Consider the following 16,641-nt stretch of genomic DNA (forward strand, 5'->3'; position numbering starts at 1 on the left):
TGGAGACTATAGTATTCTTTAACCAGTGGCTTTGATGTCACCTCTCATTTACACTTTTTTAGACTTGGCTATTATTTGATGGGTTTGCATAAGTGGAACATTTCGGCACATAGGATAATATGCAACTGCAGAGTGTCACCAGCACTCACAAGTCACTCAATATGGCAAAGTTTTCTTTCTGTCCTTACCTTTCTCATTTCTGAAAAATGTATGTCTTCTTGCATTGAGCAAAACGTACATCACTGTTAGCAACTAGCTCTGACAGTTGGTAAGTTCTGTGTTATTGAGCAATAAGTTAATGTCATATCAGCTGCTAGAACTAACAGTTTTCACTCATGCACACCAAATTACAATGTAATCCCTTAAGCTAGGCTCTCTGTCAGTTCACTTGCTGCTTAAATGAAGATGTGATTTTACCATAGCAACCAGTTAGACTATTATGCAGAATTCTTCAGTTATCCAACCTCATCACAGCGAAGTGTAACTGGTGTAGGCTGTGAGAGAGGTGGGCAGTGTGCACTGTGTGTCAAATATTGTACAGAGAAATGCATATAAATCGTACGGATAAGACACCACAGTTACGAAGACATGAAATTCATTCACTTGATAAAGAGCATAGCTGATGAGGGATCCATTTTACTAAAGCAGTTTAAAATAAGCATAGTGCTGTACAGTGCCAGCAACAGCAGAATTCATTCAAATTCAGGAAAACTGCATCTTTTTCAGAATCAAGGCTCATGTATCTCTCTGAAACCAATGCAAATCAAATACCCAGCTCTTCTAGATTTCTTACTGCCAGATGGGTTTTGTTTCCTTGTTTGAGAAAACACTGGGGGCTTGCAGAGTTCAGTTGTATGAAGCTTCATCTCAAAAAATATAGACAGACAAGTATTTTCCCAGATCCAGTGAAGTAATTTATTAAACTCTCCTGTAAATTGTAAAGCTCCAGAAGAGACTCTGATTAAAGTGGTGTCTAAGAGTTTTTCATTTTCCAGTGAAAATATATCAGGTTACTAGTCAAAACAGGATAGCTACACATATGTACATGATCTGTATCTGTATCTATAACATTTTCACCAGTTCTGAAATGTTGGCCTCAGTTTTGAAATTCAATCTGTGATCACTCTGTCTTGCCTTCACTGACAGGCATCCTAGAAACACAGAGTTTTTTTCTGATGATCAATCAAGTAGAAATGTGTTTCTTGCTCTTTTCAAGACTTGCAGAAATGTTCTGGGGGCTGTAGGAAATATAGTAGCTTGTCTGCTTGGTGAACATAAAGGAGTTATTTGTCTCAGCTCAACATACCGCACAAATTACAGGAATGCATACTGGCTTGGGTTCTAACCACAGCCCAACTGCGTAAATCCAGGGTGGCTTCAAGCTTTTACTAAGCCTGCTGGGGATTTACACAGCTGTAGGAAGAAAGAATTTATTCTAGTTCATATTGAGAAGGTGTGTGCAATTATACAGACACTTTTCTGGGCACAAATAGACTTGTAAGGTTCCATACTGCTGTTATTATCAAGATCAACATACAGTTTTGAAGCATTTTCTATAACCCTAGAAACAGCACCAAGTGCTTTGTTGCAGATATGCTCAGATTTAGTGAAGAGCAGATTCTAGGCAGGATCTCATGATGAAGGAAGAAAATCAGGTTTTTTAACAGGAAAGTGCTGAATCTTGTGCTTAAGATGTATGCATTGACGGGAAAGGGGGGGACGCGCACAAACATCACCTTTAAGGTGTGAGGATGGGTGCATGTGAAGACACTGCCTCTAAACCTTTGAGCCGAACTATGAGGTGCTCACCTGGGGCTCGGGGCTGAGTGGTTTCCTCTGTTTTGTACATGCAAGGCACAGGAAGGGCACAAGACCTGACAGCACACCCCTCTTGTTTGCTTCGTCTCTGCTTCCTATTTCACAGAAATGGTCAACTTTTCTTAAACACTGGGGGGAAATGTTAGAGGAGCACCAGCTGAGCCTCCTGTGCAGAGGTATGTAGTGGTGCTGCTGGGTGAAAGGGTGGGCATTTGAAAGGAAACGTAAAAAAAAGAGGCAGGGAGAAATGTATCCTGACCACGCAGTCTGTTCATGTGCCTAAGGGATCTGTGGTCCTCCAGGGCACTGCATCCAGGAGCCGGGAGCTGAGGGGCCCTTATCTTTCCTTTCCTTCCTTGTGCAGGCTGTCGCCTGCAACACTGGCAGCACCACCGAGCTGTTCCGACAAACCTCTGCCTTGTTTGGCACAGCCCTGTGACATGTGGAGCACAGCCACCTCTGTGCACAGCATTCCTAGCATCTCCAGCCAGCTCTGGGAATCAAAGCCGGTGTTTGGCCGAAAACACTTTCTGCTGGAGTTCCTGATATTACAGAATATTTAAATCTTGCAGCACTCCCATGTTCTTGAATAGTATGAGATAAACTGCTGGGCAGCCTTACCACTGCATTCATAGAGGCTTTTGTCCATGCAGAGAGCTGAGCCCGGGTGTTAGATACTCTGAAGGATAAAGGCTGGTTTTCCACCATCCACAAAGTAAAATTTCTGTATGTACAATATTTTCTCGCAGCATTGTGCTGGCCTTTTTTTGGATGTGACAGCTACTTATCTCATACTGGGCATCGAGGAGTGGGGACTGTGTTCTCCTCAGGGTGCTTGGGTATAATCACTTGGACACTGCAGAAGTAGGAGGAGGAGTTCAAAGTGTTGCTGTCCACCAGCTGCTGGAGATCACTTCTCTGCTGGAGACTGGTGCCACGCACCTGCACCGTACCGAGGGATCATGCGACAGCATACAGCTCATCCGTGGGCTAGGCATGGATTAACATGTTACTGTTAACATTTTTAACGGCTCCACTTGCATCTGTAAGGGGGTATCTGCCATGCATTTTGTTTAATTTAACCATTTTGTGTTCTGACTAAGCATTTTCCCTTGTCTTTGTGTGTGTTTATCTTAGAGCACGGACAACAATTGCTTTGGCAAAAGCTGTAGCAGTCTTAATTCGTTACTGTCTGCTATGTCTTGGGTTGCTTTCAGGTGAATGGTAGAGTCTCACTCATTGCTCTTATTTTTTGATTTTTCCTGTTCAGGTGCAGATGGATAACAGGACATTTAATACCCATGTTCAGAAGCCATGAATTCCAGAAAATTACTCTCAGAAGCACGGAGAACGTTTCCTGCTACTAAAGTACACTGCCAGCAGCCAGCACGGATTCTCATTGTGGATGTCACATCACCATCCCAGACCAACGCTTGTTCGGTACTCTCCGAAGCTCTAGAAAACACACTTTGCTTGGCCTGTGCTTTGACAGGCACCTGCCGTGTTCCCCTGCTGAGCCTCTACGTGGTGCAGAACCAGCAGGAGTGTCTGCTTCCCTTCACGGTATGTGCGGAATTATGTCTCTTGGGATCTGACAAACATGAATGAAATGCATTGTTGCAGTTCAGTAAAGAAAGTTACAGTTTACTACAAATGCATCTCTAAAATTAACCCTTCTCAAAGAGCAGTTTCATAGACTTCATGGAAGAGGTGAATTTTGTGAAAGAACGGTGTTTAAAAGGGGTGTCATATATTTGATCTGTGAAGTTGCTGATGTGCATAAATTAGGGTTTTTGCTGTTCCCTTCTAAAACATCTGTTGTACCTCTCCCTTTCATATGCTACCATCTGCGCTATCTGTACTGCTTCTCTGTCGAAATTATCAAATGCAGCTCTACAGCTATAATAATTTGGGTGGTGAAGCGCTCTGTATACCTGTTGATTACACAAATATTACCATTTTGGGAGAGGTTCCAGACATTTAAGGGGAAAGGATCAGAATTCAAAAAATTGTTGCCAAATTTGAGAAATATCCTGGAATCACAGAATCATTTATGTTGGAAAGGACTCTTAAGACCATCGTCCAACCATGAACCTAACACTGCCAATTCCGCCACTAAACCATGTCCCTAAGTGCCACACCTATATGGCTTTTAAGTACAGAGCTCTAAGTCAGTGACAACAAGTATTTCACTCATCTAGGGATCTGCAGTGGAATAAATGTAGGTGGAGAATTACTAGCAGCTCTACAATAAAAGTTTGGGATTACACAGCATCATAAAGTTCACAGGAATCTATGACGGCATACTATTATAAGTAGTCATACTGAGCACTCTCATTTACACTGCATTAGTGTAAACACACAGTATTAATCCTTCCACTTTATTCAGCGATGGTGAAAACATTTTGAAATATTCTGTTAAGTTTTCACATCTCAGGAAAGGTAGCGGCAGCTGCGGAAAAAAAATCGGAGGTCAACAGTGATTTTGCAAATGTGATCTGCAAGAAGACTGCGGCTAATGGTAGTGTTTATTTTGTAGACCAGGTTATAGATAATGTGACAAGGATAACTAAAGGGATACCAAAGAAACGTTTTCTGGAGATACTGTGAAGTCACTGTCATTAGGGGCTTTAAGAACAGATACTTGTCTTGTTTCCTAGGAGAAATTTACATGTAATTCATCCTGTCATGTCACTGTAGGATGGACTAGGTAATCTGTTTCACAGCAGGTTCCAGGCCTGTTTTCTGTGATTTTGTGTTATGTCCAAGTTAATTTGTAAATGTCTGGGGCCAAATACCTGCTTTTATATCTGTTAGGTATGTACTGACACTGATCCAATGTGTGCTGGCTGACAGCAGTCTGAGCTCTCATTTGGTGATTAATCACGGGCCACCAGTGTGCAGCTGCACTTTCACACAGTCCCTCTACTTGCTCCATCATATGAAACATCTGCTTATGATAGGCTGTCTTTTTTATTTAAACAGCAATTCCTTATTTTGATAATCACAGTTTTTAAAGACAAAGGAACCCTTAGGTCATTGTTTGGCTTCCTTCATATTACAGGCTATTATATTTCATTAAAGTACCCATATATCATTAAAGCTCTTCCTCCAGAAAGACATCTAGTTTTGATCTGAAGATATTACAAGGTGGAGAATCAAGTACTTCTGTTGATAATTTCTTCCAGTGGTTAATCATTGTCATTGTGAAACTTGCACCTGGTTTCTGACTTGCATTTAGTGACTTTAGCTTCCAGGGTTTTCTTAATATATTTCCTCTTTTGGCTAGATTGAAGAACCTCGATTTTATACTTTCTTCCTCTAAACATAAGCAGGTCCCTTCTCAATCTTCTAGCTGGTAAGTGGAAGAGAACAAAGTATAAAACTTAGCTGCAAGGCATTTTTACAGGCCTTTTCATAACTTCCAAGCCTTCTATGTATTCACTCTTCTTGGTTTTCGGATGCTGCATTCCAATGCTGGACTCAGCCATGCTGTACAGGGAGCTAAAAAGTACCTCCTTCTCCCGTGTGCCTGACTGGTCGTCACATCAGCTCTTCTGGCATAATATTGTGTCTCTCTGGGACTTGTCCAAGACACCAAAGTTCATGCTCAAATACTTGAGCCAGTAGCACATACCCAGTGGACAGGCACAACTTTAGTGTGAGTCCCCACTCCTCCCCAGCTTTGCTTGGGTGTTCTGCCTAGTGAGCCGTCTCTTTATTTTAGACATCTGCTGCTGTACTGAAGGCTGTTTCCAGAACTGTTCTTTTTCTATTAGGAACAGTAAAGCATAGCAAGATTACTGTCTTCCTCAATGGACCTAATTTCACTAACAGCAATATCTGACTCTGCAGCTTCCAGAATCACAAGCATTTTTACATCTCTATCTGACAAATATCTGTTCTGTTTCAGCCTTCTTCAGAAATACCTTGGGCTGCCTTGCTTTTCCTGTGCTCCTAAATTTGCCCCTATGTCTCAATAGGGCATGCTGTTTATCACATTGACTTTCTGATCTAGCTGGAAATAAACTCGATACTTCTCAGTGAGGAACCAAGATAGACTATATTAAAGCTTGCTTATTAGACAAATAATGTGAAGTCAGGAAAGCCCCAGGACTGAAAATAGAAATTGGGAGAGCACATGGGGGAAGCGTCATGTACGGTCACCCTTTTCTTAGTCTTTCCTGGGCACTTGTTTATGGTCTCTGATCCTGCTGGTCTCCCCTATTGGCCTAACTCTAACAGCTCCAAAGGGCTTCCCTGGAAAGGGCAATAGGGTGCCAAAGAAAAGGAAACTAGGAAGAAAGTAAATAACCGTGGAGGACAACAGATGGTGACAAGAGGGGAAGTGCGTCTTCAAGGGTCAGAAAATTTTGATGTGGGACTGAGTAAGGACTCTGAGCAGAGAGCCTCCAGCTGATGGGCCCTCTTCCTACTGGTCTTCCCTTGGGATGGGCAGCCATCCCCCACAGCTCCCAGACCTTCCCTGACAAAAAGGACTGAAAAAGAAACAAGGGAGAAAGATGTGAGCTACAGAGACTAGCAAATGAAGAAAGTGGATGAGGGTACAACACATGGAAAGAGCCAGATGGTGCAGTGAGCACAGTGTCTGCCCTGGCTCTTGGCAGCTTTCATCTCTCATTTCAGTAGCTTCTCTCTGGAAGCGATGGGGTGTTGCAGATTAAAATGTTTTGCCAGACGCTGCAAAGTGTGATGTTAGGAATTCTGGGAGTGGCGTAATGAAAGAGCAGGGTCACATGGGGAGAGAGATGTCAAGGCCACTGGCACTGAGCTGGGTGTCAAGTGCGCCGAAGAGCGGTGCAGTCAGAAAGAGTTAAACGCCACAGTTTGTGCTTAGAAGTTTAACTTATGTCCAAAGCACATTCCAGAGTTAAAGCTGCAGATTGCGTACACTCGCAATCTAAGTTAGCGTTTAAAGTAGCTGTGCATAGACAAGAGAAAATGTAATTTTGCTGGTGCCAGTTCCGACGGACAAGTACTTAACTGGACTTCAGGCTGCCCTGCAGCCTGTGCTGACCCCTGCTCTGCCGCGGTCAGGATCAGTACTTGACTTGAGACAGCTGGCTTGCATCTGCGTGAGCTGCAGCTGCCTCCTGGGGTTTGCAGGGCAGGCATCTGGACTGCAGACAATCTTTCTGTAGCACTTGGAAGAGGCTCCTGGCTACATCAGCTTGGTGCATTTATTGAAGATTGCTAACCTCACAGAATTGACATAATGGGCCAGACACTTCTTGCACTGTAAGTACAAAGTGTGGTGTCTTTCCTGAAGACTGCTCTCTTCACTATTCTGAGGGGAGGTTTGAGCCATCCCAGCTTTCTTCCACACCGTATTTACAGAACCATCAGAGCTGTTTGTGAACGCAGTCCTGAGACCCCTGGTTCATAACTTAGTCACATTGAAAGACCATGCTGTAAACCATGGCTGCTCAGGGGAGGTTCAGTGGGTCTGAGCTCCAAGCACATGAAGTGAACAAGTCATATGTTCATCTATTGCCTCTTATGTGAGGAAGGTGACCTCTGGCAGCAGTGTCTTATATTGCTTCAGAGAGATTTGGTAGAGTTCACTAACAATCTCTCCTATAGCCAGAATTTGCCACTTTACCTGCTGGGTATGTCTCAGTCCTTCAAGTTCTTCTTGAAGCTCAGGTGAGCTGACATCTGTGTGAATGCTAGCTGAGATGCTCCACACGCTTTTGAATTCTGGGTGCTCCCTAGCATTGTCATGTCTATGCTAAGGCCAGGTTGTGGCAGGGTCATAGATACCAGGTAGCCTCAACTAATACGGGGTGGAGAAAGAGTATGAGAGTGGTCTACCATGATCCTTGCCAGCCTGGTTCATGTTCAGACTGCCTTCTATGGATTTAGGTGACCACTGCAAAGTGACGCCAAGTTCAGGGAAGTGCTGGGTAACATACGTGATACAAGGGTTCAGCAGCCCTGGACTGCAAGCAATCTAAATCACCACAGCTGTCAGTGAGAACATGGCCCAGTACCCTCCACCAAGCCATGAGACTGACACAGAGCGTCGTAGTGCAGCACAATGGGTTAATAATCTGTGCATTTATAATCTTCATCTTGCCATCATAAGTCAGACCAGCTGTCCTCAGGGCAGCCGTTTTACAGTGGTAGCTGTTGTCTGGAGGAATAAAACATGTTTATAAATGACAGCTATAGAATCATTTTTTCTTTCTCATGCTTGCTGTGGTAGCCCATCTTTGAAGCAGGAGGGTTCATAGACCTTCTATCAGTATTTGCCTTTTTGATAATCATTACTGTGGTGTATGTCCTAGAAGAGCAGTATAGAAGCATAAGAAATGCCCTCCTGAGTCAGCCCAGCTGTCTGTCAGTCCAGGCTCTAAAGCAAGGGGTGTTCTGTGGGAGTGCCCCAGCCCAGGCGCTTTGTGCAGTTCTTTCTCCTCGCGCTGCCCTAGCCCCACAGCTGGTGTATTAAGAATGATAGAGGATACATTTGAGGCTGTTCCTCTTGGTATCTGCTCCCGGACCTATAACCCCCTTTCTGAACCCACTGCCACAGTCTGACTCCAACCCCTTCCGAACGCAGGTTCCAGAGATCCGTAGCTCAAGGAGTGAAGGCGTACCGACACGGCAGGGGTGGCTGTGGCCTGGGGATGTCACACCGCCTCAGTGCTGCTTACATCTCAAGTTCTGCCTCTGTGTTATGCAGGGCCAGAGGAGAGGGGCATGCCAGACCACTGCATTTTGGCTAGCAGCTGGCAACAGATAGACAGCTGAAAACTTGAGGAGTGATCATGCGTGTTGTCAACATAACAATCAGCTGTTTTTGATTCATATCTTTTCACTGCTTTATGACTTGGCTCCTGCACCTAGTCTTACCTCAGTGCAATGAATGCAAAAACTTCCTTTCATATGATGGAAAAATATTTCATATTATCAGTTTGATGTTTCCAGCCTTTCAATTTCATTGAATTCTGTTTTGCAGCAAGTGAAAGAAAACTTTGCACGAATTCAAGCTTGCATTTCAGAGCTCCGTTCGCTACCAAGAGAGGGCTGTTTCCCACAGCGGGGACATGGAGTGGTACAAGCTGTGCAGGATGGATTGCAGCAGTTCAAACAATACAGCAGACACACAGCAGCAGGAAGCTCAACAAATAGTTCTGTTGAGGTAAGAAAATGTTGGGAAGGTTGTGGGAGCCATCCACCAGACTTGCCACTTGTTAGCACATGAAGACAATAGTCTGTGTGGTAGCTAACAACCATGGGAGGGAGAGAGGAATTAAGAAAATAAATCCTCCAGAAAACCCCATGTGGCAATCTCTGAATGCTCATGGAAGCTAGACAGATTCAGGTTTGACTTGCTTATGGAGACTGACTTACTTTACAGTATAGAAAAAATAATTTCATTTCCAGGCATTTAATTTTGGATGGTTTATTGGATTTATTTTGATTACTTTCATGGAAGAACTGTGTCAAAGGCAAAGATATTCACAGTACTTACGGATGTGATTTTCCTTGAAGCCTACAGTGACATTTTGCAATTATAGTGCCTGGAACTTTCACTGATACAGTAGGATGTTTGTACAAAGGTCCTCATTGTGCCTGAAAGCATGCCCACAATTCATCACAGGTGAACCCATACAGACAAAAGAAACACATTTCATCTTGAGAATAGTTGGTGTGGTTGCAAAGGACAGGGTTTTCAAACAATCACTTTTCAGGGGAAAAAGAAGTTATGGTCAGTATTTGGAATAATAAGAGGGTTTGTTTATAATTGGTATTTTTCTTTACTCAGTGGTAGCTTGGGAGTTCCACAGGGCTCCTACTCCGCAAATTGTAGTAGGGGTCCCTTACAATACATCATTGGCAACAGCTGGGTGAAATAACTGAAGTCTAGAAAGACCATTGCAAGCTGTGTACAACAGACGGCCCCTGAAACTCAGGAAGCCTCGTGTCTATCCTTGGCATGCATCCCTACGCTGGGTGAATGGAAAAAGGATGATCTCTGACACCTTTGTGGCAGACACAGAAAAAATGGGGTAATCCAGTTGCTTTGCCCATGGCCCAGAGAATTAGGGGAGAACTGTGCCTGCTGTAATCCCGATGCAGCAGCACTTTGTCCCCACTCCTTGCACTTTGCAAGGCCCCGAATAAGGTGCAGCTGCCAGTGCATTAAGAGCTCTCTCTCACTTCCCACTTTATGAATCATGCTTTATAAATATGTACCTCTCATGTTCCACCTAGGCTCATGTAATTTAGGAAGTTTCATAAAAGACAATCTAAAAGCGAGTTCTACAGCTAAATAAGCATTCCTGCATCATGAAAGGTTGTTTCTGTTCATCCCAGCTCTAGGCTATGTGTTAGTCTACATTCCTTGCCACAGCAGTTCCCAAACTTCCTTCTAAGGAGGAAAGCCCTGGGAAGTGGAAGTAAAATGCTTTGAAACACCACATGCAAATACTTCCTTGCTGTTGAGGCTTTGTGAAGTTTGAGATTGGCTGTTGACAGTTTGCCAGGAGAGAGTAGAAAGAGCAGTGACTTCAGCTAAACAAGTCTTGTTGGACAGGCTGGTGACATGAGTTGGTTTGTCTGGGATTTGTCAGATACCACAGACAACAGTCACCCTTGCCAGCTCTGGTCTTCCCTCTGAGTTGCTCCACACTAACTGTATTTCATTCCCTGTTTCCACTGCCTCACTTCTCTTTGAGCTATTTGTGACAGGCATCAAGTGTTTCTTCAAAGAATGCATGCCTTATAAAGCAGAGGGAAAGAAAAATTAAGAGTAGCTTTTCTGTGGCTTCATTAGTGGATACAATTTATAGTGATCCTATTTAATTTGAAAAATATCATAAAACTAGAGAGAGAATTCAAAAAACAAAAAGATCTGAAGCATTATAGTACACTTGATTTTAGCACAGGTACTGGAGAAGGTACTAAGAGCTTCCAAAAGGCAGCACATCATACCTGCCTGTCTTGAGGAAACTTTAGCTCAAGTTTAATTCTGTGGAGAATGTAAAGGATAAAGGACTTATCTCCAAGCTGGCAATCCTTCCCATTCTGCATGCTGCATAAATGTGACCTGCAGATGAATTCAGTCTTCTGCATATCCCAACAAAAGGAGTTTCATAGACCTAAATAGGATCTAACGGGTGGCCTTGGCCTTTAGCTTAAAAGTAAATAAGCACCATCAGATCACTAAGGAGCCAGGAAATGAGCAGAAGAGCACCTATAATTCTCAGATCTTTGATGAAAAATAAAAGCAGGTGATCACAGAAAGGCAGAAGGGTATTTCACCTTTACAAAAGGCTATGTTTCTAGGAAAAAAAAAAGGCAGCTTTCTGCTTCAGATACTTCAGTGATTGAAATTTTGGTTTCATCACAAGCATTTACTTTTTTATGCAAAGCTGGATTTTTATTTGTTTCCTTTTCTCAGAAGGCATTTGAATGTTTTTGCTCAGATATGGTATCTTTTAAAGAAGGGGGGTGTGTGTGTGTGGAGTGTACGTGCTTGGAAGTAAAGCCTGGATAACTTAAGCCAGTTAAAATAGGCATTTTTAAATTCAGCTGTATTAGGTAGACCACATGTGGTGACCAAGTACTTAACACCTCCCACAAGCATTTTCTATTCACTGTGAAGAGAAGTAGCAATTCTGTTTCTGTGATACTTTAAAGCATTAGGTTTGCCGTAAGAGCTGGTAGATGCCTCATCCCTGGAAACATTCAAGGCCAGGCTGGACGGGGCTCTGAGCAACCTGGTCAAGTGGAAGTTGTCCTTGCTCATTCATTGCAGGAGGGTTGGACTAGATGATCCTTCAAGGTCCTGTCCAACCCAAAGCATTTTGTGATTAGAAAACATTAGGAGAGGTATTTCTGCATTGAACTATAAGGCACAAGCAAGGGAAAATAAGCCCTACTTCATCAAATTTTTGTAATTCTCTAGTTCCATCTCTTTTTCAATGGGGTGAATGTCAGGTTCTACCAATACAATTTCTTCCTTCTGTTTCAAGAGCTTCATACCTTAGTTAAGTGCTCTCATAAATCAGTTGATTCCAGTTAAGATTTAATGTAAGACTTATCTGAAGTGTTTGTTGTTCATCAATATTTAATGCTTTGTATGTTGTTGTGGTGCATTAACGTACCACAAAGCTTTCCACATGTTTCCATCCATGTGGAAGAGACTATTCTGGAGCTGCATGCTGGGAACATGCAGCCACTGCTGTGGGCAGCGGAACAGCCTGGCACATGCCTGCTTCGGCTCAGTGGGAAGGGGCAGGAAAGACAGGGCAGGACTATGAAGGGCAGCAGGGTGAAAAAACATAGTATATTAGAAGCTGTCGATGAAGTACACTTACATGTGAGCTAGCAGAAAGGCAAGTGCATAGGGAGGCATTGTGGTGGTATTTAAAAGTACAGTTTCTCTAGCGTGAGACCACGATAGCCAGTATTTATAGCACATGAGCACCACTGGTAATTTGCTTGTGCAAATGAGATGCGGTCTTCAGGCAAATTTCCTAACAGTTAAACAGCAAAGAGGCAAGAATATTCCTAGCTGACTAGTAAGCGCAGGAGGCAGACTTTGTTACAACTTGCAATCATTTAAAAACAAGTATCTGTTAAAGGTATTGGAAATGCGTACTCCTTTGAGATCCTGACTTCAGAGCAGAAAAACCACCAGCGTCAGTGAAGCTAAACCTCAGCAGCAGCTGCAGGGCAGGAAGTGTGGTTGATCTGCAATAGGATGAAAAGCATTTTTCCGGTCACCAGTAGCCTGTTTTTTGTCAGATTAGGAAGTATAATGGCATTAAGGGATTATATCTAGAAAGTGTGGTAAAACTAAGGGAAGTCACAGTAGCTACCTCAATTTTTGTATGTGGTAAAATACTTCTCCTGGTCTCTGACCAGCACGTGCTAGTGTGACTCAAGTGGTGAAAAGGATAAATTGGAGGTGATAGGCTACAGGTGTAATGCAGCTATGGTTTTGGTGAAATAAAGGTGCATCAGCATAGCAAATGCTCTGTCTATAGCACTGCAAAAGGTAATTATATATTTTAGACAGTTCAGCTACCCGCAGTTCAAGAACAGTCCCTCTTAGCCTTTTTCATTAGTTCCTAAAAGGAGCCCATAATAATTTCTTCATTCCCAGTAACTCAGGGGCAGACACTAGGTCTGAGTTTGGTTGGAGAGGTATACTTCGTTAGGGAAAACGGGCTTGATCTGACATCAGCAAGGCTGCCACAGGTCCGTGCCCCCAGGCCCAACCAGCTGTGAGGCTGAGAATGTATTCCCAGCAGGCAGATGCATACAGGGCATATGTATATAACACATATATACATGCGTGCTGGTCACACAGGTCACAGATAACACACTCTGAGCAGTCACACAGACACGCACTGCACCATTGGCTTCAGCCTGCTCCTCTCTCTGGCTGAGCAGGATGGAGATCCACTACCTGTTATATATATATATACACACAGAGCTCTGTCTCCCTATGTACAGCATGGATGCCTCCAGCAGCTGGGCTCAGTCTGCCCAGTGGCTGCTCCTGGATCTCCGTCTGCCCAGAGGCTGGCATCTGGGCATCCCCGTCCCCAGGGCTGCAGCCCCACTCCAGCTGCAGCTGCCAGGACTCCCCTCGTCCCTCTGAGGGCCAGCTACTCCACGGTCTCACCCTCAGAGACCCCCGTGCTCCCAGGCCGTTTGCCTGTTCCCCAGCTGGCCCACGCTGAGCTTGGCTAGCGATGGCGGGCTCACTCGCCCTTGCTCCAGCCGCTGCCCCGCAGCCACACGGGCCCCTGCCCCGCAGCTCCAGCCGCTGTGCTGAGACACCCCCACACCCCCCACGCACAGCGGGGAGCCCTGCCCCAGCACAGGGCTGGGAAGGGGGTTGGGAAGGAGCTGGGATGGGCTGTGGCCATCGGGGCCGGGCCTGGCCGGGCGGGCGGACTGACCAGCCAACTGTTCACACGGGAACCGGCTGCTCGTAGACCCTCACCCCTCAATTTCCCCATGTAGTTCCTTCCCAGACCACCCACCTCCATCCCTGTGGCCACTTGGGTTCCTCCCCTAAACATCCCGCCATAAGCCCTGTGCAATCCCAAACCGCTCTTCCCTTGCATCCTGTAGGTGTCCCCTGCCCCTGGGTGGCAACCCCCACCCCCCACCCCCACCCTGGTCGGAAGGGCGTTTGACTCTCCCTGGTGGCCCTCACACCTGGAGAGGGGCTCTCTGGGGACAGCCCAGGCCATGGCCCGCAGGTGCCCTCCCTCCAAGCCCCTGATGTGGTTGCCCGGTGCCCCTCGGGGCTGGGGCAGGGGGGCTGTGGTGGGCTGAGGGCACTGGCTGGGACAGGGCGTTATCCGGGCTCTTCTGCCTGTCTCTGCATCTCTGCTCTCCTTTGGGGGTGTGCAGGTGAGCTTCCATCACATAGCCTAAAGGTGCCTGTGAAATTAAGGTATAGTAGTATAGGAAATGCTCTCTATAGCTGTGTAAAAAAGATAATAGCATCTTCAGATGGTGCTGCACCCCCCCCCCCCCAGCCCCGCTCCCCATCAAGAACAGTTTCTGTTACCCGTGTTTGTCAGTTCATAAAGGAGATCACAATTACTGCTTCATCCCCAGTACCTCATAGATAAACACTAAGAATAGATCTGGATGGAGAAGGTATACTCCCTGCCCACTGCACTCCTTCCACCACCCCCTCAAAAGCCCCCATCCCTAACCCCTGAGCTGGCACTCTGTTGGCATTGTTAATATCTTTGTAGTGGAACTCATTTGTGAAGGCCTACTATTAAGTTTCCCCACATACTCCCTACAGGACACTTGTTAGGAGCCTTACCTAAAGTGCACCTTGTCCTTCATTTCGGGTTATTAACTAGTCCTTCAGAGCAATGCGCAGGTGTACCGGGAAGACTCAGTACTTCACCATTCACCAAGTATCAGGGCAAGGTCAAAACTTGAAAGTTTCTCACCTAACTACCCTCTCAGGGTAGCAGCTGGTGTCAGACCTGCCTGGCATGTTTCTAGAAACTGTTGCTGATTGTCAGTAATGAAGAAACTCTTTGCAGTCACTCACTCAGCATTACATCAAAACCAGGAGGTGGGAGTCACATCTACCATTGCTCTCTTAATAAACACCTTTATGGTAGACTATATACTCCTTTTAAGAAAAAGGCAATTCCCATTCAGCCTTCAGGTAATGCCACATTTAGTCTGCTTGAACTACAGTTGATGCAGGGATGGGAAGCCCCGGGCACAGTCTCTCCTACGCACACAGCCCCACTAGCCCCCAGTGCTAAGCACAAACCACAGCAGCTGTGGATCGTTCCATCTTCTTCCAGCAGCAGCACAGAGTCGGTTGGTGTTCCTGCAGCAAACCTCTCAATCATTTTGTATTGGCTTAAATGCAAGCCAAAGCTCAAAAAAAAAAAATGCTTTCAGATCTGCTTTTGAATTGATGAGATAACTTTAGGGAGATTTCTCTCCTCTCTCCGTAGTGGGACTTGGCTATTCAAACAGACCGGGCACCGTGACCTGTCAAGAGGGGGTTAGGGTAGAGGCAGCTGTTGCACACTCTGATTTGTGTTTCAGATCACAATTTTGACTAGCCAGTCCAGCAAAGAAATGGTAAAGCAGCTGGAAAAGAAGTTAAAAGAAATAGACCTTGTGAGTTTACGAAGAATACAGGTCATTGAGGTTTTGAAGAGAGACTTTCTGGAGCCTGAGGATGCGGAACAGTGCATGCCAGCAGAAGAGCCCAGCAGCAATGGTGAGTGTAAGACAGACAGGCTGCTCAGGGAAGTTACTGCATAGAAAAACAGAGTTGATGGAGGTAACACACTCTCAGACACACATATACTGCTGAACATCACCCTGGGCAATTGACAGGCTGATCAAAAGGTCCTCAGTGCAGGCAGAGGCAACCAGAATCCTTGAAGCAGGTAGATGGGGGAGAGGGAAGGAGAGGCAGGCAGGCCATTACAGTTTCAATGATCCCCCCTCCTCAACTCAGGATGTCCTTTTACAAGATGCTTGATTTCTAGGCAGTTGTTTGCCTTTAGTCCCAGACCATATATTGCACAGTGCTAGGAAGACTTACTTTCTCAGACCAAGCCAGGTACTTTGTTGATTAGCTGTTTTTTTGTCTCTGATATCATTCATTGCTTAGCTGCTGCTTCTTTTCCCAATTCTTAGGGCAGTTTTCCTTGAGCTCTTAAGATTGTGCTTCAGTAACCATTAGCTGCATATTAGCAAGTTCTTTATAGCCCTAGAGCCTCTGTTTTCCAATCCAGGTCTCCATTTAAAGGCCTTTACTGCTGACACTTCAACTGCCCATCAACAAGACAACCTGGTACAAAGCTCTGGTTCACGCAGCAAGTTCTCACAATGAGTTAATAGCAAGCTTAAAAACCTGAGTCCTGCTACCTTGCAAAGTTAGTGTGAGACCTGTTAATAGCAATGACAATATTGTTTTTACTGAGTGACAAGCAACGTTGGATGTTGTTGCCTTGCCTGTCTTTAGCTGTTCTTTCTAGTTGCAGTAGCAAGCTTCTGGTCAAATGGTAGAGTAGGGGCTGGGAATGTTTAGGTGGATCGCAGAATCCCTTTTGCCCTGTCCCTCACACACCTGGCTGCATGCTTCATTAGTGAAAGAGCAAGTATGCCTCAGGCCCTGAATATTATTTTTCCTGACAGTTCTCAGCAGCGACAATTTAAGATGTAGTAATGAGAAATTCAGAAACGGAAATTCCTGTTAGCTCCTGGTTTTGAGCCTTTTTGTTTCAAAGCAAAAGGTGCTGAGCAGACTGTAAATAAACTGGCCAGATGGTG

At 45.0% G+C, this 16,641-nt stretch overlaps 1 protein-coding gene across 2 annotated transcripts in view; it reads left to right on the top strand.

The window, feature by feature from the left end:
- Window positions 1-16,641, top strand: part of M1AP (meiosis 1 associated protein) — a 36,114-nt gene that overhangs the window by 5,081 nt on the left and 14,392 nt on the right. For both annotated transcript variants that reach the window (XM_055794694.1, XM_055794693.1), the window contains exons 2-4: window positions 3,089-3,381; window positions 8,801-8,983; window positions 15,403-15,580. In XM_055794694.1, coding sequence (XP_055650669.1) covers window positions 3,133-3,381; window positions 8,801-8,983; window positions 15,403-15,580 — 610 coding nt within the window. In that variant the 5' untranslated portion in view covers window positions 3,089-3,132. The remainder of the gene's footprint in view (window positions 1-3,088; window positions 3,382-8,800; window positions 8,984-15,402; window positions 15,581-16,641) is intronic.

This window comes from Falco peregrinus, chromosome 2 (genome assembly GCF_023634155.1).
Source record: "Falco peregrinus isolate bFalPer1 chromosome 2, bFalPer1.pri, whole genome shotgun sequence".
In the NCBI taxonomy this organism is placed as follows: domain Eukaryota; kingdom Metazoa; phylum Chordata; class Aves; order Falconiformes; family Falconidae; genus Falco; species Falco peregrinus.